The 22,922-nt window shown below is 35.7% G+C and overlaps 1 protein-coding gene and 1 long non-coding RNA gene across 5 annotated transcripts; one reads left to right on the forward strand and one right to left on the reverse strand.

Moving 5' to 3' along the window:
* Window positions 1–366: 366 nt before the first annotated feature.
* On the reverse strand, window positions 367–21,369 carry LOC109034212 (pyruvate kinase). Of its 4 annotated transcripts, XM_019047229.2 has the most exons (10): window positions 14,214–14,403; window positions 13,461–13,584; window positions 12,456–12,679; window positions 11,343–11,529; window positions 10,509–10,718; window positions 9,600–9,781; window positions 8,595–8,840; window positions 6,918–7,140; window positions 5,475–5,631; window positions 367–1,300 (listed from the first exon to the last, which is right to left on the reverse strand). In XM_019047229.2, the coding sequence occupies exons 1-10, from the start codon at window positions 14,373–14,375 to the stop codon at window positions 1,291–1,293; spliced, it is 1,725 nt and encodes a 574-aa protein (XP_018902774.2). In that variant the 5' UTR covers window positions 14,376–14,403; the 3' UTR covers window positions 367–1,290. The 4 variants fall into 4 exon arrangements, with proteins under 4 accessions (XP_018902774.2, XP_072160092.1, XP_072160093.1 ...); XM_072303991.1 differs by lacking the exons at window positions 367–1,300; window positions 14,214–14,403 and adding an exon at window positions 21,089–21,369 and having other exon boundaries at window positions 3,062–5,631; XM_072303992.1 differs by lacking the exons at window positions 367–1,300; window positions 14,214–14,403 and adding an exon at window positions 16,386–16,552 and having other exon boundaries at window positions 3,062–5,631.
* LOC140225367 (uncharacterized) lies at window positions 14,548–16,525 on the forward strand. The gene is made up of 2 exons (XR_011900484.1): window positions 14,548–14,880; window positions 15,612–16,525. It is a non-coding gene; the product is annotated as an uncharacterized lncRNA (long non-coding RNA).
* Window positions 21,370–22,922: the final 1,553 nt, after the last annotated feature.

Here is a 22,922-nt window from a genome sequence, read left to right on the forward strand (position 1 = left end):
TGGAAAATTTCGTCCGTTTTGCCCTACGACCAACGGTTTAGGTGCTATTCTTACTTTAACGTAGCAAAAGTTGAGCCATTGTCATTGCATGGAAAAATAGAGTAGCACTGAAATTCCAAAAATTCGAATTGAGACCGCAGGGTTTCAAACTCCTAATCGTAGAAGGCATGTAATAGTAAATTTAGAAGTATCCATATTTTTTCACAAATAACAGTAAAGAGGTTATTCTTAATTTTCAGGGACAAAAATTGGAAATGGAAATGGAGTAAAGCTTTTTACTTTTACTTCGGCTTTTCTTGTATTTTTAAACAACATCAAGTCATTCAATCATGAGAGTATAGAAATTTCCAGAGAAAAGAAAAATCGTTTTACATTTTGAAGTTAAAGCTATATTTAATTGCAATATCACTATCATTTTCAGAGGTACAATAATTTTAATATCACACATTAACTTTACATCCTTCCATTAAAAATACAACTCAAAAATTGGAATCTCATAGTCATAATTTAAAGATTCCAGTAGTGTTGGTGATGCGAATTATTTTATTTCTTAACCTTTGCGGTTCTGGAGATTCCGATTTAGACTGATTTGATCGTTGAAAGAGAGGGGAGGCATACTGTCATAAATATTTAAAAACTGAACAACAAAATAATGAGAGAAATTACTTTGTGAAGTCTTCTACCGAAGGCAGAAAATGCTTTAAAACAGGTGATGAAAATATTATGCAAAGATTGGGCGATGAGTAATAAAAGGATTCTAAAAAATATTAACCAATAAAAGCTTTGGACTTTTCAAAAAAAAAAAAAGAATTTGCACGTTTGATACCGATTTTAAATGAAAAAGAAAACAGATTACAAACTTTCTTCAAAAACATACTAAAATAAATATTGAAAAATGTAACGCTAAATATCTTTAAGATAGGTATAAATTTTGGATTCTTTGAGAATCCAATCAGGGAACAGGAATAAATTAACAAATAAACATTTGAAATTGGAAAAATTAGGTTCAGAGCCTTATAAAAACCTAAAAAGAGGTAATCAAATGTACAAAAATTTTGATCACCCGATCAACAAAGATACAGGAGTGTACGAGTCTCAAATGAAGCGACTACCTGTGCAATTGCAATAGATACGGATAGGTTCGCTTGGATTGAATAGCTCTTTGACGACATGATGACACGTGTGTAAACAATCTGTAATACTGATAACTAATCCTTTTAACAACTACTTTGAACCTCAAAATCTTTTTTTCTTTTTTCTTCTCTTGCTGTGGCTAAAGGACAAGCAGCCTTAGGCACTCCTGCAAAAAATACAAAAATAACGAAATAAATTCGCAAGATCACATAATCAAAAAATGATAAAATGAAGTCAGATTTCAATTTATAAAGCAGAAGTGCTTTGCAAAATACAGCTCAATAGACCTCCTGACAAGTTACGAATTAAAGCACTTTTTAACATATTTTCTAGTCAAAATTTCACGAGGAAAGCAAATCACACAGCCGGAAGTTTTGAAATCAAGCTCTGAGCAAGATTTGCTTAAAATTAACACTGGTTAAATGGTAAAAATACAAATAAAATCATTTGTATAATCAAACTTTTATTTGATCCGTGTTAAAAATACTTGTTAATGTTTCCTTCAGGAATGAATTTCCGGACTTCCACTTGTGTGAATCGTTTCACATGTAAGATTTAGAAGAGAAAACATGGGACTTTTTTTCTTGGTCACATCTTGTCTAATGGCCCATTATTCTAGTTTAGTATACAAATATCCATGGCCAAAGTGCAAACCACGTATTGCGGTGTTTCAAATATTCCGATCCTATTTTAATTTTCCTAGGAGGAACAAGCCAACGATGTACCTTGAAATTTATACAGAATATTCTACTTACGGAGACAAAAAATCAAGAAATTAGCGATAAAATCAAGAAATTACGTTAACTGGTTTTCCAAAGAAAAAATAAAGTAAGTATGACAGAAAGTCTGTAGCACGGCATCAGCCGATTGAGACAAGCAGGGGGTTTCGCACTTTGACCACCGATAAAATTCATCTGATGGGCCTGATCCACTTGATGCAACTTCGTGCAATTCTGTTGACTCCATTCAATTAAAAACTCAAAAATTTACCATATACACTCAGTTTCAGAGCTAATTTTTGGCTTTCTACATCCTAATAACATTCTTGGATCAGGTGAAGCAAATTTCGCATTAATGCTGCTTAAGATAAAATCAATTTTTTAGTCAAAATGGAAGGAGCGCTCAAGTAGGTACTTACAGTCGTTTTAAAATAAGCAAAGTATTGTTGCGTGACAAGCTTGTTAGTTCATTGAACATGCAGTTAATCACCCAGAAGAAAACTTTCAAACAAGACCACAAGAAAAATTACACGGCACAAGCAATCCAATTTCAAAGAAAAACATCACTTCACAAGTCCTCCCGGAAATAATTTAAAATTTAGAAGCAGAGGATTTTGCACCTCCTCTCAGAGTACATGCCATGATTTTTTTTTGTTTTTAAAGCATTCTTTTAAAGTTTAGTACGGACAGGTTAAGCGAAAAACAAAAGAGAGGAAAGTTCACATTCTGGATGTCATATAAGTAGAAACCAAATTGCTGAGGAAAATATTATGACAAATAAAATATGCTTAAATTGATGATTGATCTAGAGTCAGTGATACCATTTATGTTATACTTTTCTTTCTCTCTAAGATTAATTTTTGTGTTACGGTTATCTTACTTTTCCTTTTCCCTATGCATTACACAAATTTTCTAGAGCTATTCCGCTCATTTTTTGAGTAAAAACAGCATCGCATTACGTATCAGCATAACAGATGGTAAGAACACCTACAAAATCTTGGTGAAAAATGACACATGAAGCATTTTTCCCTTTCATCAGGGTGAACAGTCAGTGCAATCAATTAACTGTGACATTGTCCTTTCTAAAAATGCTCAGCGTCAATTTTTCACGTTCTAATGAATTCTTAAAATTATAAACGACCAAAACTTTGATAAGAACTTGATACATGATGCTAAACGACTAGGGAAGCGAAGAAAAACTGCCGGAATCACCAAACTAAAGTTGCGAGTCTTTATTTGGTATTTAATCAACTATTGATCAATACAATTAACAGATTTGGCTCAACAAATAACGGCTTTAAAAGATTGAACAGGTGATGTAAACACTGAAATTATGCTGACCGAATAAACTGGTCAGCGCAGGGGAAAAGTTCTTATAGAGTTAAATTTATGGTTGTGAATCACAGGACGGGAGGGAAAATGGTAGTAAAATAAAAAGGAACTTCTCACGCTGACTTGAAAACTTAAGAAATAAACTACGTCTTTCAGAAGAAAAAAAGCTCACTGATACACCACACATTTGGTTACACAATTAAATAATAGTGAAAGCATGTAAATGATACTCATTGGTGAATGACTTGAAGATTAAACTAGGTATACATTTTCAGTATAATGTGAATCTTGAATTTGAGGTTGACTTTTGAACAACAAGCAAATTTGGAAGAATAATTTGGAACTGAGTTCATTAATGCAAACCGCATTGAGAAAAGAATGATAAATACAATATGTTGCTGACTCAAGTCGAAAACAGCAATTCTTACATTACGGCATTGTAAATCTCCGCTCTTGTATTATTTTTTTTTTTAAGGAAAATTAACAAACAATTTCAATTAAAATTTTTTGTGAATTTTCCTCAACTATTCTTATTTATATCACACAAGATCGTAGGGGAGAATTTTGATTTACTTTCCTTATGGAAACAAAATCGAAGATTTTGAAACATTGTAATTGAGATGCACATTTTTTTCTACTTAGATATCCATGTTCACTAAAGCATCCTTTTAAATGATACTAATCAATTGTTCCAGCCCAAAAAAAGAGAAGGGGAAAATTAGTTGATCCAAAAGTAAAACTAAGGATAGAAAAGAACTTGGGGGTTTGAATTACTTGCAACCTGACATATGGTCGTTCCTGCACAAAGGAACGTTCCTCATTGGCGCTGTTTCAGTATTTCTTACCTACATTCAATTTTTTTTACAGCAGAATCATTAGACGAAAATGATTTCTCTTTACGACTATGGTAAAAGACTCTGACATTATCAGAATAATTCGTGCAATGGTGTCCAATAAAAAATAAATTATTCGAAGAAATACTGAAACAGCGCAGAAAAGATTTGTTCCTTTATTAGGGAGACAAAGATATAAAACAGGAAATGAAAGGTGCTTCTACAGTTCGGAGATTTGAAGGATTCAACTGCGATTCAATTCTTACGAGGAAGAAACTTTGGAAACTTAATCAAATGTCATCTTAACTGAATAAAAAAAAAGGGTTAGTAATCAACTAACTATTCTTATAAAATAGAAAAGAAAGCCTGACCATGTTCTACATTTGGAATGATATTCGACGCTACTTACACTTTGTTGTAAATATTTAAGTACTTTCTGATACTTAATCATAAACATAAAGAATAGATAAAAATACAACTAAATTGCTTACTGTCAGATAGAGGAAAAATAATTCAAAAAAAAGAGAAGGAAAAAAAAACAATATCACACTGGTTTGTTATTAAAAAATTATTTCACCGGAGACTGACATCTTCATCAACTTCATAAGCTGATCAAAATAATCTTATAAATAATAAAAGCTGAAATGTGTCTAAAAAAGATAAGTTCTTAGCGCGTTAAGCGCAATTTAGTTTTTTAAATTGGAATTCAGATCTAGGAGGAATAGGTAGTACCCTGAAATAAAAGTTAAAAAGCAGGGCAGGTGCCGGTGAACAGTGTTAGAAGACTAGAGGAAAATAGGACTGAAGGAAAAAGGCTGCAATCATTGGATAAAATGATTGCGGATCACTTCTCACAGAGTGGGAATCAAAATTTTCTGACTTTCCTTATACACGTTTGGAATTCTTGTTCCTGATTGTAATTGTGGTATGCTTAGCTCATGTCATGCTTTTGGTTAAGTTGAAAAGTCCTTTATTTCCTTTAACGAAAAGTAAATGTTAGATTTCTTGAATTAAATTGTTGCCAAGTTCATGACTGTTATTACTTTGGACTTTGCGAAAGTCAATTATTTGATGTCTTTCAAGACAAGTTTTTTAGCATTTTGCCAGTGAAAAATATTTGGACACAACAAGAGATCAAACAAAATTGATAGGAACTAAAAATCACGAGCAAGCCGAAGATCCGATTAAATGCTGCAAAACAAGAAAGTTGAGTGTTAACTTTAACGCAGCAGACTGCGCATGAATTTGAAAGTGCAGTTCTGCGCATTCTTCCAATGAGGACACTGTACTGATGAAAAAAAAGTGCTATTATCGGAAAAATTGGGAGGTAACTTATAAGATTAGGAAAAATGGGGAAAAGATGAGCCAGGCAAAACCCATGCATGGATGCCCATTAACGAGGTTAGTACAAACTTATGCGTTAAACCCGATCAACTTCAAATCATCAGATACGTACACAATACGGAGCGTGTTGGTGTAGCCGGCGCCAGACTTCCAGCCGGTGACCAGAACGACAGGGTCGCCTGCCTTGATGAAACCGCGCATCTGTCCGAACTTCAGACCGTGCTGTACACGCAGATCCATATCTTTGATCCAGTCGGAGTCTTGCGGAGCTAGACAGACATGATGAATCAAATTATTAGACAAACCTTTTTCTGGGGCACTTAAACTTCAAAATTTGTCCATAATTTTATCATTTACGGTATTAGAAATTGAGGCATGAGCCTTGTAATGCTGCTAAGATTGTGCAACGCAGTTCTCCAGTTGTAAGTATCTTATCCAACAGTTCTCCTATGAATTTTTCCCTGAATCTACTCAGAGTTTTCCTCACTATTGTAAGGAAGTAAGTCGACTCTGAATGAATTTCATCTGCTGGAAACACTGTAAAAGTTGCACAATCTTAGCAGCATTGCAAACTTCATACGCCCTTTTACCGAAAAAGTTCTTAATTACACAAGATTAACATTCAGATATAATCATGTGCAAACTGATTTTAAGTGATGTGCGAAAACATTCAGAATCTGCTATATATAGCTTTAGCACACAGTGAGAGGTGAGACCTCAATTTATTGGATCGCGATTTGACTAATCAGAATTTAATGGATTCCACACTTAAAAGGATCGATTTTCTGATCCTTTCAAGGGCTTCTGGCTAATTTGAATTAATGGATTTCACGATTCAACCTGAAATCTGATAAAACGAGGTCTTACTGTAGTTACAATGCACTTCCAAAGAGTTGCATATAAATCTTATTTGGTTGATGACTCCACTTTTACTTTTGAGCCACTGCTATGAGAGCTCAAGGAAAGAGGAGGTTTAAACTGCAAACTTATCATGAGCACATTAATTTATTTGCAAATACTTCTTTTAGGAACCTGGAAGAAAACTTCAACAATTTAATGAAAAACAAAATCACAAATTCTTTGGCTAGACCGCCAGTATTTTGCACAAGATCTACACTAAGCCCCTGAAAATAAGGGGCAGGGAAGAGTGTTCTAATTACAAGGTTGCCACAGAATTTGGAAAATGAAATTCCCTGACATTTCCCGGACACATTTTGGTGAAATTCCCTGACAATTGCAGATATGGCAAATGGTTAAGAAGACATAATTGAAAATAATTTTCAGGCAAAATTTGTAGTTTGAAACATCAAACCCATTTTAGAGCGCAAATACAGAAGATTTAACAAAGTTTCTCTGACATTTTCGACATTATCGTCCTTTTCCCTGACATTTCCCTGACTGTGACAACCCTGTAATTACCCCTATCTTTCCTGATGACGACTGATTCCACATTTCCTTTTCCTGACACATATAACATAATTAAATTTGAAATAAAACAGCATATTTTTCCCATAGAGTATAATTTGATATGAAAAATATCACAGAGTTAACATACCTTCGTAGATGACAGGTAGGATACCACGGAAAACGTGGCACTGTCTGGCTGTTTGTGGGAATCTGGTGACGGCAATGATGGGACACCTTGGCCGGTACTTTGAGACGAGATGAGCTGATCGCCCAGTTGTTGTGATGACAACGATTGCAGCAGCTAGACATTTGGCTGACGCTTCAACGGCAGCAATCGCAACAGTGTGAGTTGCATCAATTGGAGGTTCCGTCTGAAATAGTGGTCGATAATTATCATCAGTCTCAACTGGTGGATATGTCAAAGGCAATCAGTCAAATCAGGCATTTTATCAAATGCCTAGGCTGGTTGTCAAATTTTAATAGTTTACAGAATTTTGTAAATTTATGGCAAGGAGTTCACAAGTTTTCAATATTTTGGGAAAAGTAACTCTTCAAATCCGCGAACTCTCCGTGCTCCTTCTTTTCGAATGCCTCTCTTACATTAGAATGTTGAAATTTTAAAAATTATACGTTTTATGACATGCTGAAAATTTTAAGATAAATGTGCGTTGAGGAACTAAAAATCGTTTAAAATACTATTGTCCTTTGCATATGCTTACAGAGAATTCTTTCTTGCAGGAGCAACAAATTGTTTTTTCTAAAATTAGGAAAAAAATCAAAATTTCAATATAAGTAAGAATGTTTGACTATTTGCCTAGGCATTTGACAAAATGCCTGATTTTACTATTTGCCTGCGATACATACGATTGAAAATACTATGGATGTTTCATCACATTTCACAATTTCAAAGAGTTTTTACATTTTAGATCATTACAGTAAAATAGTCAACCAAATTCAACGTCGGTTTCTTCATAAGTCACCTTAAAAAATACTTGAGCGTCAGTCCTGGTTTGAAGGTAGATTAAGACCTTCATTTATTGGAGTGATAAATCCTTAATGGATTAATCTTCCGGTCTCTCTTGTCAATCCAATTAATCCGATAAATCGAGGATTTACTGTACAACAAATTCATTTTTGCCATCAATTATTACTGACTCTCAATGGTGATCTTTAGTGATAATTTCAACTTCCATCTTTTCACAAAGAAATATACTTACAGATTCAGAAACTGGTTTGACAGGACCTCACTGTGTCAGGATGACAAGTGTTCTTAGTTTTCAAAATTCCTGATTTTTTTCTTTACTTTTCAATGTTTTTTTGTTGGCATGGCGACTGACAAAAGTTCTTTTCACAAAAAATTTCAAAAGCAGAGTTTGTTAAAATTAAAAAATGCAATTGTTGTCCTTTTTTGGCAATTTTTCAACGGTTGGCAGAAAAATTCTGTAACTCTGTCATGACTTTCCAAGGTTGGACAGAATTCCCTGACTTTTAAAGAATTTTTTACCCTGTACGTTGCTTGCGCTTAGTTGCCTTCAAAAATAATTAAAAAGTTGAGATTTTAAGGCCTTTAAGGGTGAAATTATTCTTACTTCCAGGGTTCAAAGAAGTTGAGACCATTAAATCTCTCGATACAAAAATCAAATAGAAAAAATTAAGCAACGTGTCCTTTTGCTGCTTTTCAGATTTACACGAACAATAGCAAATATGAATGCTCTATCAATGCCCTCAGTTTATCTACCGTTGAAGGGATACCAGTAATAAACTACACATTCTCATTGGCTTATTCTCACTCGAAAATAAAATATTATGAAAGGTTGTCGCTTACCTTACTAACAAGATCTACAAAGAGTTGTCTTTGCCAAACAGCGGCCTCAGCTTCTTTACAGATGGTGGCCATTGTACGAACACATTCGAGTGGGTAGTCACCCTTTGCCGTTTCCCCGGATAACATAACACAGTCAGCACCATCGAGAATGGCGTTGGCTACATCTGAAGTTTCAGCTCGAGTTGGGCGAGGTTTCTTCACCATGGACTCTAACATTTGAGTGGCGCAAATGACAGGCTTTCCAACCTAAGGAAAACATGGAGGTATAAATGGAGTTTCGATAATAAAGTTTGTTTCTGCGTACCTGAACGTCCGCTAAAAAAATGATCTTTGTCCACTGAAGAAAAACTTTCCGCAGTGCGCATTTTATCGAGCTGGGTAAAAAAATTGGATTTAGAGGTTAGATACGAGGGAAAACTTTCTTTAGAGCTCTAAAGATTATATTGGTAGCAGTTAAGCTCAGATTTGTATCCACAAACGTCTTAAAAATGTAATATAATCCGGTAATTTTGTGCCTAGAATATGGAAGATTATAAATTGATTGATATGGATACCTGAGCGTATTTTTCTTTGGCAGCAATGATTATTGCAGTTTCCATAGGAATCACAATTTTTAGACAATTAGCAACATAGAATGAAATAAAATCTAAAGTAAGACCTTGAATTATAGGATCACGATTTAACAGATTCGGCCTCTGGTCCCGTGAAATCCGATAAATCGAGGTCTTAATGTAATTAATTTTGGCCTCTTGTATTCTGATTTACAGGATTTTCGTTTCTTTTCACCATAATGGTTTGACAGGAATTATTTTAAGTCATTCTTCCGTTTTCTAGCGTTCTCTTCTCTACGTTGCTGAGACTGCAAAATTAAAAAGGCCATAAATATGGTCCGGTTAGATATTTCGGAACATTGATTGTTTCACGCATATTGTCAACTTGTGAGAATACTGTGCATTGATCAAGATAAACCTAGAGAACGTAAAAAAATTAAAAAATAAAACTTACCTTATTACAGCGTGCAATCATTGCTTTCTGTGCGAGGAAGACCTTCTCTGGGGGAATTTCAATACCTAAATCTCCTCGAGCGACCATGATACCATCAGCAGCTTCAATGATTTCGTCTAAGTTCTGGACTCCCTGATGATTTTCAATTTTGGCAATGATCAGAATGTTCTTACCTTTCTCACCTGCAGAGATGAACAGTCAGTCAAAAAAAATTAACAAAAATCGATAAGTACCTAACCGTGGAATAAACAAGTGTGGTCACACATTGAATGGTCATTTGAAGATAAACATGCTTCATGGTAGCATTTGTATTAGTGCATGTACAGCAAGTCTTGACTAAAAAAAATAACAATTATAAAAATAAAATCAGATATCATATTTAACGCCCTTACCCCCGATGACATTAGAAATGTCAGCACTCCATTTACTACAACCATCAATACACTGCTCTCAATTGTATGCAGTGTTGAACCAGTGAAACTTTTCTACTGATCAAAATGTTTCAATTAATATTTCTTTTTTTAAAATATTATTTTGATGATGAAAAATGTTGGGCATCAATTTCTTCTAAGGTATTTGTCCCGTTCCAATACAGATAGTAAGTTGTGAAATGCAGGTGAAACTTTAGCACTTCAATTTCTAGGCAATGACAAGAAAATCCTGATAATAATAACACTTTTTTGGTGGACTGTAAGAAAATTTCTCCATTCAGCGAAGTATCATCCACTTCTTGCCGATATCAGATAAAATCTGAATACAAAACTGACAATACTGACTAATTTTGTTATATATTTCGATGGTAGTTTGGAGCGAGACAACGAATTCAACTTGAAGCTGTTGATTTAATTTTTTTTATCTTTGTAGGACAAAATAAGTATTAATAATAAAGAATGGGGGAAAAAACCTTACCTAAGATTGATCGAATTTCGTGAATAGCAGCAGCATTTCTAATAAAACTGGCGAAGATAAAGTCAACGCCTTGTTCAACTCCAAAACCGAAGTCAGATTTGTCTTTTTCTGAAACCGCTGGCAGGTCAACAGGGACACCTGGTAAGTTGACACCCTTCCGGCTTCCAAGAGCTCCTCCATTTTCAATCGTACACTCCAACTCAGTTGCAGCTGAAATTAAAATTCATATTCTTATCATCAACTGAACTTTGTCTGTGTGGGGTTTCAAGAAACTAAAGGAAGGTTGCAGACAAGAGAGAACTTAAGCCGTAATGAGGTGATTTAAAACAGGAACAAAAAATATTTTTTAGCTATATTTTGCATTGATGAAAAAAGACACCCGATGCATTAGAGTATTTGAGAAGAGACCAAGTGCAAAGAGGCAAATTTTTGTCAGGATGGGCCGAGGGACCGGAATTAAAGTTCTCAAAAATTTGTTTGAAAAAAAAAACAAAAAAAAACCACTAGTATTTTAAATAATGTAGAACCAGTGGTTCAGATCAATCCTATGCCAACAGAGAGTGTTGAATTTTATTATGATCCAACAATATTGAACACAAAGTAAGGCAGATTGTAACTTACAACACTTTGATAATTTTTTATAAACAGTAGCATACATTTCCTTTCGATTGAAGATTAAAGGATGTTGTCAAAAGCAGTTTACTTTTCCACTGAAGCTTGGCGTAACAGTTCTGCTTTGTTTCCGAATCTTCACGATGTTTCCCATCAATGAAGTTTGAAATCAGTACGTAAAAAGAAAAATATTACTTGGCTAAAATGAACTATTGTACTTACAAACTTTGTTAACAATTAAAGAAATCAATCCATCGTCAACGAAAACACGATTTCCTTGCTTAACAACTTTGGTTATGTTTGAATAGTCAACAAACACGATGTCAGCACTTCCTTTTTCTGAGTATGCTGGGTCTGTGGTGAGGATTATTTTGCCCCCTCTCTTCAGCTCAACTTCAGCAGAGCCACCCTATAAAAAGTTTAACACATTGTTAAATTAGACGTAATCTTCTAATATGAAAAAAACTTGATCGCCTCAATAAGAGACAAAAAACCAAATTTACTAACCCAGTATTTCTGTCAGAGGAAGGAAAGATCTATTTAGAATTTGATAAAGTCTCAGAAGTTTAGATAAAATAAAATTAACTGGATGTGACAGTATTAAAAAGAAAAAACAAATAAATACATAAGGAAAACAAGGCTAAAATATCATACATCATAATGTTAAGATGGTATTTTTAGCTTTGTTTCTTGGGGATATTTTTTCATATCATTCCGTTTTTCTTTATTTCATCTACATAGGTAGTTTTTCAGGGTGTCTACTAAAATTTCATATCGGATTTTCTAGGTATTTTAAAAAGATTTTTACAGGAATTTTTGGGAGGAAAAAAATTGACATTTGTTTAATTTTACAAACCAACATACTTAATACACTGAATCAAATGTTTCTTTTTTGCATGTGCTAAACTGCATGTAGTTGAGAAATCTGATCCATGACCGTTTTTTCTGATGACATCAAATTTCCTGATATTTTCCGATTTGTACCCCCCTGTAGACACTTGATAGTTCTTATCTTGGGTGATTTTATTAGTCCTTATCTTTGTTTTGATAGTCCTTATCTTGGGTGACTGTATTAAATGTTGCTTTACACGCCTCAGATAAGAAATTAAAAAAAAAAATACAAGGTCATTAAATTGTCGACTGAGATTTGAAGTTTTTATATTCTTGACATCATCTGTGGTAAATTCAAAGAAAGCTTAAAGTTGTTCAAAGTTTAATTTCTGGTAAAGAAATAAAACACAAGAGAAAACTGAGGAAGATGAATAGCAGTTTGGCTGATTTCACATAAAGCTGTCCAAATATTACAAAATGCTGATGAAATGCCTGAATGCTTACCCCTGCTAACAGACCAGTCCTGATTTCTGGGCCTTTGGTATCCAATGCAATCGCAATCGGAACAGGGAAACCAGTTTTCTTACTGTACATCTCCACCGCTGTACGAACATTTTTGATCGTAGTAGCATGGTACTCATGAGAACCGTGAGAGAAGTTCAAACGGGCAACATTCATTCCAGTGTCGATCATCTGGACTAAGGTTTCAGGAGCAACTGATGCTGGCCCTATAGAGAAAAAAGAAAAAAATCGTGATGAAAATCGCAAGTTGAATGACTGATCAGCCAGTTGAATATAGGACTGTGAAAAAGTAATTGTTTGGTCCAAAAATTGTGTTAAAATGTCTCAAAGCTTCACAGAAAATCATGGAAACTTATTTTCTAGTACTAGTTTAAATTTTCTTGTGATTTCTGACTTAGTTAAAAAATTAGTGCGATTGCAATTTGGGGCAAGTAAGGTGCCAAACCTGGACAGTGCATCTGTCTCCTGATTAGGTTTGCTAAAAAGCAGCTCCTTTGCCGACAAACTAGGATGTAGTATTCACAAATCTTGTCTGACATAGAAGTCCACAAGAGAAAAAAAGTGGAAAATTTGCATAATTTGTTGTCTCCTGCAGAAAGGAATGTATCTTAATTGGACTGTATCAGTATTTCTCCTCAAAATTGTATCTTCTTAAAGGAAAACCATCGCTTGAATCCGTCTAAAATTTTTTGTGATTCTTCCTTCCTTTTGTGAGAAAAAATACTAATATTTATGAGCAAACCTGTGCAACGGTTCTCCTGTGAAAAAAGTGCTTGTGGAAATACTAAAACAGCACAATCAAGATATATTTCTTCATGAGGAATTCAATGAATTTTCATACTTTAAAAATACTTTAGACATTTCATGGAAATTTCCAGTTTTTTCTGACTTCACTGACTTTCCAGACCTGTAGACTTTCTGTGCAGGTTTTGAATTGACGTTATTTAAATTAAATTTCAAAAATAAAAAACAGGTAAGCGAATTTACCGATGGTGCAAATGATTCCAGATAACCGCACATAGAATGGAATGGAGTCAATATCAAGAGCGCTAACATGGTCCAAATTTGAAACTGCATCTTGGTGCTGGTGCTTTTGTGGTTTCCCGGCCATCTGAAAAAGAAAAGAGTGAAACGTCAAAACATTAAATTTACGCAATTATTTGAAACTATCGAGTTGTGTGAATGTCTGCACACAATTTTTCAAACTGCGGGTAAATTCCAATGATAGGCTACCTTCAACCGAACTCTTTCACAATAGTGAAAGATGTAAAGGAAAGAAGTGGTGCACAATACTATCCAACACTGCAAGAAGCAAAGCAAAATAATTCCTCAACAAGTAATACAGAGTTCCTCATGACGAGTACTGAAGGACTTTCATCAAGCATGGCAGTGTTCTACCGAGCATAATTAAATTGTTGGCTAATCATCATTCAAAAAGTAAAAAAATTAGATAATTAGAATCGACGATGAGAAGATAAGGAAAGGCCTCCTATACCTTTGTATCTGAAGCTGAGAATTTGGCAAGCAGTAATGTCACTCAGGAGGTATTGCATTAAAAAATAGACAAAAAAAAATTAGTGAGTCAGTGAGAGAATACGGGGCATGATAAGGCCAGACAACAGTAACAATTATTCCCGATTCAGTGAGGAAATATCAATGGAGCGAGGGTTTTCATGCAAATGAAAACTCTCAGAGCAAGCCTGTGGTAAACACGCAATGTGAATTACAAGAAAATTTTACCTGAGGGTCAACGGCACCGTCGTAAATAGTGGGCAAGGTCATTTTTAATTTTGGGCTAGCAGAGAATGATCGAAGCAGTAATGAGGAAAAAGGGGCAGATTCAAAACGAAAAGAGCTACAAAATATGACCTTTACGCACTTAAAGGCATGTTTGGGGATCATTCAAAAACAATCTCAGCTTACGTCTTCCTGATGTGAGCGAGGAGGAGGGGGAGGGGAGCCTGTTGGCAGGAAATTGGCAAGCCATCAAAACCAAAATTGATTGCCAGAAATAGTTCTGGGGTTTAAACTCCTATTCCTCTCACTTTGTTCGTTTCTTTCTCTCAAAATAGCTCTTCTGTTGAGAACATCAATGTGTATAAGTGATTTGAAAAAATTCCTTTGGCTACTACTGTGGTTATTCCTCCTTGATTGAAGTTAAAATTATTGACATTGTGTCTTAATAAAGAAGATTTTTTTAGTAAAATCAATGTGCTGATTGGAATTAAGTTTTTAATGTGAGCCCTCCTCATAAGAAATAATTAAAATTTCAGACTCGCCCATCATTTGTTCATTAGCATTCATCATTTTTTTCAACAAATGAGAGTTAAAAAAAGATCCAAAAACAACAGTATTGTATGATTTGATACATTTCAGTGCTGCGAAAGGAAAGGTTATTAGACTATAGGTAAGTCATGGGTGGATAAATTTAATAAATGCTGCTTGAGTCCTTGTGAGTTTGATTTCGTAATAAACTTGGTTCTCAGTAAAGGCTTTGGTGTATCAAATTGTAAATAAAGTAACTTCCATTCACGGATATAAAGCTGTTACCAACGTCCATTCCTTGCAAACGAGTTGCTGAAGTATGAGTGTTTTAGAGACCTAATTGATAAATATACAGGTCAGTGAAAAAACATTTTTTTTTTCAGAAAGAACGAGAACTTTAGCGCATGATTTTGATGAGACCAAGCAAGAGGAAGCAAGAAATTATTAACGTGACTTGTCATGGGCTTCTAAAATCTGATGGAAAAACTAGAAAACATGTATTTTACATTATAAAATTTTAGCTCAAATTTGGTTTTTTTTAGAAAGAAAAATTAATTGGTGATGGCTTCAAACTTCTAGAGAATTTTTTTGAAGATACAAAGAAAAAGTACTCCAAATTTTGGGCAGATAATCATTGTAATCATTTACCCACTTAAGTAAAAAGTAAAACAAGCTACTTGGGGGGCTTGCAAAATTACAAATTCACAAAATGTAATTCCCTCGTTTGGTCATCAAAATTATGTGAGCTAGAAGTGCCAAAATTACTCACAGAAGGAAATCCACAATCTTCTTCAGAAACAGCACTAACTTAGTATTAGTGACATTCTAAAAAAAAAAAAAGCTTGACTAAACTCTATTTCATCTATTTTTCAGGTCTGCGACTGCTAAGAGAGACTTCTTACTTCTGGCAAAAAAGTGCAACAACAATAAGTTATAGAGACTGATTACTTAAAGGCAAAATTCAAGAGTTTCAGAGGAAGAAGAGGTCTGAAGTACACCCAGTACACCCTACTACTGGGATTATGCAATTTTATATACTACTTGCAGCAGATCAAAAAGGTTCCAGACATCCAACATAATTCTTGAGAAAGTTCAGAAAATGATTGGAGACGATAGAATTTTGGGGTTGTCCTAGTTTGATCGAAAATTAAGAAGGACTTGTACAGTTTTAGAAAAATTTGCAAGGCAGAAAAGTCTTCGTACAGTGGCACTCAATGCACATTGTCATGCATGTACAACACCAACGTAAACATTCCGGCGCTGAAACTTGTGTGCTGCAGAGTATTTAAAAGCATTTGATGGCATTGAAGTCAGTGATACAGAGAACTCTTAAGTAGGCTAATGGTTCTGAAAATTCCATGCAACACAAGCATGGGAACGGTGCTTCATGTCCGTAATAATTACGAGAGGACACCTCCTCGCTGCCAAAATCATTGAAATCTAAGTAGCTTCAAAGCACCTATGCAGTTGGCTTGACCACTCATCGTGTGAATGAATGCTTGGTAAAAGTAGATAAGTAGTCAAGAACGAAAATAACAAAGTAAGATAAAGTAATGATAATCGTATGAAGGTCAAGTCAAAGTCAGGTGTGAGGTTAATATCGCAAAATTGGAATAAAAATAAGAAAAATTGGAATGCTTATAATACCTTGAGTACTCTTGTTAACTGTACGGTTAAACAAAGATTATTGCGAGGATTTCAGATAATAAATAAATTCGATTAAAACAAATCGAGTACTTCACTAGCCGGCACAATTGATGACAACACTCACACTCCGAACTTGAAAAGTTTCAACTTTAACTTTCGAAAGTTGTCCAGACCACAGACAACTATCTTGTAGACGGAGACATCAGGATGGCCCAATGTGAGCCAAGGACGTCAAGGTCATACGTAAGGAGGGGGCTGCTGATAGGAGACTGGAGATGGCCTTCGACCAATGGCGTTGGCAAAAGCAGATACCCAGATTACAAAGCGCGCATTTTGAATTTTTGCAGAAAATTTAAAAACACGTGTTCTGATTTGCGACGTCGCTGTGTTTCGATCTTTTTTGATGGGCCGATTCGAAAAAACAAAATTTTTGTGCCCTGCCAAATTAGGGTAAAATTAACGAACCATTACAAATGCGCGCGATATAATCAAAATTTCGAGTAAACATGCACAATTCTAATTAAGTAAATAATAAATAAATTTATTAAGTAACTTTTAAGCGCATTTAGGAACACATTACTCCTCATGTTTTAGTTCAAGAATAGGATCGTTCGATTACACTTGAAAAGTTAATATTTCTGTTCTTTTCTTTTTTTTTCTTTAAAGGAAAAAACGCGGTAAGTAAAACGTTCCAGATGATTTTCCTAGGATTAATAAATTCCAGCAAGTACTTGCAAACTTTATTTAATACAATACGGCAACTGCTTTGAGAGGCCTGTTGTGATTATGCAAAGTGGTCGGAGTGCATAAAATATACACCATTCTTAATTAATAGTTGATAGAATGTCAAGAGGTCATATTAGGGTCATGGTGGGATGGGGTCAGTAACGTCAATCGGGAAGGCCGCTAAAAACTGTGTCTATTTTCACCGTCTTCCTGAAATGTAGATATACCTACCTATTACTCCTATACTTTAGGTTTTGATCAAATTACATAAATTAAAAGACTTGTGCAACTTTGAGGATACCATCATTTTTTTTTTTCATGCGGGAGCTTATTGTGAAAGGGAGGGGGGTGGCACAAAAGTGCCCCCCCCCCCCACCTCTCCCACAGTCCATCACCTCGAAATTGGTCAGGATCAAGGGTGATTCAGAATATTTTTGCCTATAATTCCTATTTTCAATAGAACTACAAAAATTTCCTCGTAAAATTTTAAAAGCATATATTTGGATGGTATAGAGCAAAAGGTGCTCCAAGTCTGGGGTAGATAACATTGATCGGTCATCTTTCGAGGAAATAAACAAGTAGGAAATTAATTAACTTTTAGATTAAGATAAAAATGTAGCAAAGGGTAAAACATCTAAACTAGCTTTAAACATTTTTCAAAGAAGCTGCAACGTCGACAGAACTCGTGTACGCAGCGCATACAAGATTACCATTACCTACGGTACAAGTAAGTATTTACTGAGGCATTATCGTTTCGCTTTCTCAATGAAATGGTAAAAGAGGACATTCAAGCTACGAAGTTTTGAATGGGCGATAATGTTAGGTAATAAGTAAGTAATTAAGTTTGAATTGAGCGAGTCACGTTACCTAGTTCCTGCTCATGTTCTATTTTTCGATATAAAACTACGTATCACGTCTCCTTGAAACTTGTGGATTTTCTCTGAGTTGTAAAAAAAAAAAAAACTCACCAATTTAAAGTCAGAATATTGCTTCGTTTTCTATCACAAAAATAAAACATACGAGAAAAAAATCGGCAACGTCTGATATTGCTAAGCTAATTCCGATTGATATGAATGCATCTAATCGGTGTGCGATATTAATATATTGATCACGGCGCTTGGATGCGACTATTCGTGCTTGATGGATGTCCGTATTGCCTACTCCAAAAATGAAGGCGCGCCGAAGGCGATATTTCTGTACGATCTAAGTTTTGATGCGCGGCATGCGCCGAACCGCTAACAAAACGTTAGCTCCCGAGAAACTTGAATTGTTTCCGGAAAATGTTTACTTATTGTTGTTCGAAAAAAGAGCTTTTTTCGGAAAAACGGAGGAGCTGTAACGTAATTTAGCGGAGGACGGATGATCAATAATCAGACTGCTGGCTGTGTGCTCAAAGAATGTAAACATTGTGCGCCTTCATTTTATTCGCACACAATTTGCAAGATCGACATTTGTAAAGTCAGGAAATAACTAATAAGTTTTATTCATCGTGTGTCGTCTATAGGTAATCTATGAAATGTTCCTTCTAGAGAGTGAAAATCCGGAAAATGTTCATCAGAGAAATGCTGGTAAGGTCACTAGGATGTTGGAGCGAGTAAATCAGATGACTCTGAATCATAAAGTCGAGAAACTTTTAAATTGTGATTGTGGGCTCACGACTTCATCACGATAAATGTCTACCAGACACTGAATTCGGAAGGTAACTTCCCAGAGACCATTAGGAGGACACTCACTCTTGGTTTTCAAGAATCTCTGACTAAAACTCGTTTTAAAACTTGGGATGGAGCGGCTGTCAGCTTCAATCTCGCATTTATTCCTCATAATAATAGGAAAATCAAGCCGTGTAAAAGCAATCATTGAGAGGCGCATGTGGGTGTAAAATTAACGGAGGTCACACTAGACTAACAAAGGATCCATAAACCACCATTAATGAGGAAAACCAAGCACAATCTTTGCTGCCGTACAGACACCTATAACTCAGATTGCAATGTTCATAGTAAAATTATCGCTGCCGCACCAGAGTGTAGGATATGTTGCCTATTTACGAACTGAAGGGGCTCCTCTTACGATTAATGTTTATCGGGATATTTTAAAAGATTTGCGATTTATTTTTGCATCGAAAATTGCCCATCTTCCTGATAACTACATAGAACTCAGTTCCTTAATCGTTTAAAATTGGCATTTATTGCTCAACCAATAAAAATATTGTATTTTAAGGTGTTTTTTTTTCTTTCTTTTTCTTCTTTTTTTCACAAAGCGTTCAATTTTATCTTTACTTCAATATTTTTCCCGAATGTGCTCTTGTGACATTTTGACGGCCTGGGGGCTAACGAGTAAGAGAAGCGTCTGTAAATACGTATTCATAATAACTAAAGGTAATTTGATGGAGGCTTCATTACATGCAAGAACAGTACTAGGTATCAAACATTGAACCTAATGTTCGATTCAGCGATCGCGTGTTTCCAGGTCCGTTCCATGGAAGGTACGAAATCAGTAAGTAACATATTGAAATATTATGAAAAAATGCATCGTTTCAAAAGCTGATAAGGAAATAATGAAAAAAGAGGGAGCACTAATTTGGTGGTGCACATATACCTGCCTGTTATGATGGGGCATTTAAAGGTCACCTTGCAAGGATCTGTGCCCCCTAAAATTTTCCTCTAGACTTGAGTGGGGGTATAAAAGCAGATATCGACAGAGGCGGATCTTGCAGTTTGGCAACGCCGGATTTCCTCCATTTAAACCTAAGTTAAATAATCGATTCTTGTCGGAGCACCTGACCCCTACAAGAATCGATACATTTCCATAGGTTTAAATGGGAAAAAACAATGTTGCCAATTTGCTGGATCCGCATAATTGATATCGACGGCGAAACTCCCAAACCATGTACCTCGTTTGCGGTGTTTCAAAATTTACGCTCTCATTCTACTTTTTTGAAGAACAAGCCAACATCATCCCTCCAAATTTACACAGAATTTTCTTCGCATACAGAGAAAGAAATGACGGAAAATTCAAAGAATTGAGGGGCTTGGATGAAAAGGCGCATTAGTGCGGTTTTTGCTATTTCGAGAAATCCGTGTTTGAAGTTCCGAAATTACATGGCTCCTTATGGCGGAAAGAAAGTTCAAACTGACTTTTTGATGTTTAAAATTTGAAATTTGGGAGCGAATTTTTCACAGAACATGCATGAAGACTTGTTCTACTCGAAATCATTACTTAATATCTCAAATTTTTCAAAAACTGCACTTATTCGTCTTGCCGTTGAAGCCGCTTAATTGACGTTGAATGGTTTTTCATTTGAAACATTAAGTACTTATAACAGGAAGTCTGCAACGTCGCAAATCGAGATACGAGGTTTGGTAGTCACCGTCGATATGTCGTCACCTCCCGGCCAAAGTGTCACAAGCGCCATGCGACGTTTCAAAATTTCCGCGGCCATTTTATTTTTTTACAGGGAAATTGTTCAACGAAGCTGTCCAAAAATTTTGATAAATTTTCTTCATGCTGCCGATAATATTCAGTAAAATTTTTATATAGATTTAACCAACAATTTCTCTGTAAAGAAATTAAATGGCGGCAGAAATTTTGAAACGACGCACGGCGCACGGTGGATCGAGTCAATAAAAGAGGTCGGACAAAATTTGGAAACTTTAACGCTTATAACTCCGTTTATACAAAAATTTGAGGTTCTAAAAGTGGTTTCATTGGTCTCTACGTAAAATTGTCTTATAATAACACACCTTGAAATTGAAAATGTGACGAAATAAACATCAAAATTTGCAGTTTCAGTCAAATATTTCATGTCCGACCTCTCTAATTGACACGATCCACTGTGCGGCGCTTATGATAATTTGGCTGAAGGTGACGATGTAGGTAACAAAAAAAAGTGAGACGAAAAACACGCAGATGCAGTGTCGCCGAAAAACAAAAAAAGCACGTAAAAAAGTCCACAGCAATAAAAATGAAATGACACGAACCATGTAGTTTGGGGTATTCCTGCGATCAACCGCCTTCATACTGACTAGAGGGGATATTCACGCTCACGAGACGAAACACTAATTAGCGATTATGCACTGTCTCTTTTTTCGCGGGCGTCCTTTTTTTCCTCTGAAAATCGAAAAACGAGAGAAAAAAAGGCGAGAAACTGCCGACGAAGCTTCGCGAGGGCTTAAAAGGACGGAACTGAAGCGACTTGCACAACGTGGTTAGCGATTTTGAAAGGCGGGGCAGGACAAACGCCACCGGTCACCTCTTGAGATATTTGTTCGAAGGACTGAACCGTGATAACCTACTACGTCGCTGATAAGAGGCGATAAGTCATTTATAGCAACCGCCGAACAATAAAAATCCGAAACACTTAATGTTTGCGATGCGACTGCAGTGCGCACTGATAACTTTTATCACCTGTGGGCAAACGGGAGACAGGGAGGCTCCACAATTTTGGGGAAAATTATGTAGGTTTATTTGCGCAATTGATTTTGCAAAAAAAAAAAAAAAATTGGCCTCCGGCCAATTTATGCGCGGCGCTTCGCGCCGCGTACCGGCGCTACGCGCCGGCATTTGGGGGGCTTCGCCCCCCCATCCGCTTAGCGGATTGGTGCGGGGACCGCACGGGACTTTCTCGCTCGAGCCGGCGCTTCGCGCCGGCATGACACTTTTACTGGAATATTTAGAAAAATACTGCCAATTTTACAAAATCATAAAGTTTGATTGGAATTTTGATCACAGGATAATAGTTATGAAATTTTATTCAAACCACTGAACTTTATTGTAAATGTCTTCGCGATATGTGATGAATTCATATATTCGGCCCTCGACTTGTTGATTTTATGAGGCATCTTCAATTAAATATGTAATTGATTAACAAAGTCTCCTGTCAAAGATGGCGATCCGTAAAAATCTTAGCTTTTCTAACGATTCATTAGGATCCATTAGATTCATTGACATCATACTTCAGATACGATTTTATATTATAATCTCTCCTTAAGCACGGTCAAAAGCCATCAAATATCTACTTGAATGGGTAAATGACTATTCGATATGTTCAAATAGTCTTAAATCTAAACGGTTTTCGCTTAGCATCTCCCAAATTTTAAATTTGGCGGGCGAATCTACCTGCTGGAAGGTTCACCACACGCCCGCCAGGAGCGCCATCTCCTTACCGCGTATCCCTGTAATTCAAAGCGAAAACAATAGAGAGCGCTGAGAGCGCCATCTCCTTCAACCAAACCTCGGTTCTAACAATTATAACCTCCTTTATTAAGTAACAAGCATTAAATCAGTCATATTTGTGCCGTATTATTATATTATATTTGTGCTTAGTACCTCGTAAAAAGGAACCGCGAAAGATGGAATCTGCCGGGATTTTAAATTCATTAACAACAAACATATTAGTATTTAATAAAGATGTAAGTGTCAGTTCTTGCGTCAGCTTGATGACTAATAGTAACTATATATTGTAAGTACTTACCTACCTAATTAGTTGTCTAATTTTGCTTGGTGTATACCTACGGAGTAATTTTGGAAATAGTATATGATGCATTATATAATGCATTTGAATTCCTAGGTTTCACCTGACTCAAAGCGTTTGCTGCTATTATCTAGAAGCGTTCCGACTCATTTATCAGAGAATTGAGCGTTTCCTATCGGCCCTCTGCAATTATGAGATTAGTCCAAGAATCCTTTAGGAACTTAAATTAATGACTCAGATGGTGCTTTTGAGCCAACTTTCAAAGAATTAAAGGCATTTTTTCAAAATCTACAGTCCATGAGCTCTCCGTGTGACCGAAGTGCTCTCCTCGCTATATGACG

The sequence above is a fragment of the Bemisia tabaci genome, chromosome 9 (assembly GCF_918797505.1).
Source record: "Bemisia tabaci chromosome 9, PGI_BMITA_v3".
Classification (NCBI taxonomy): domain Eukaryota; kingdom Metazoa; phylum Arthropoda; class Insecta; order Hemiptera; family Aleyrodidae; genus Bemisia; species Bemisia tabaci.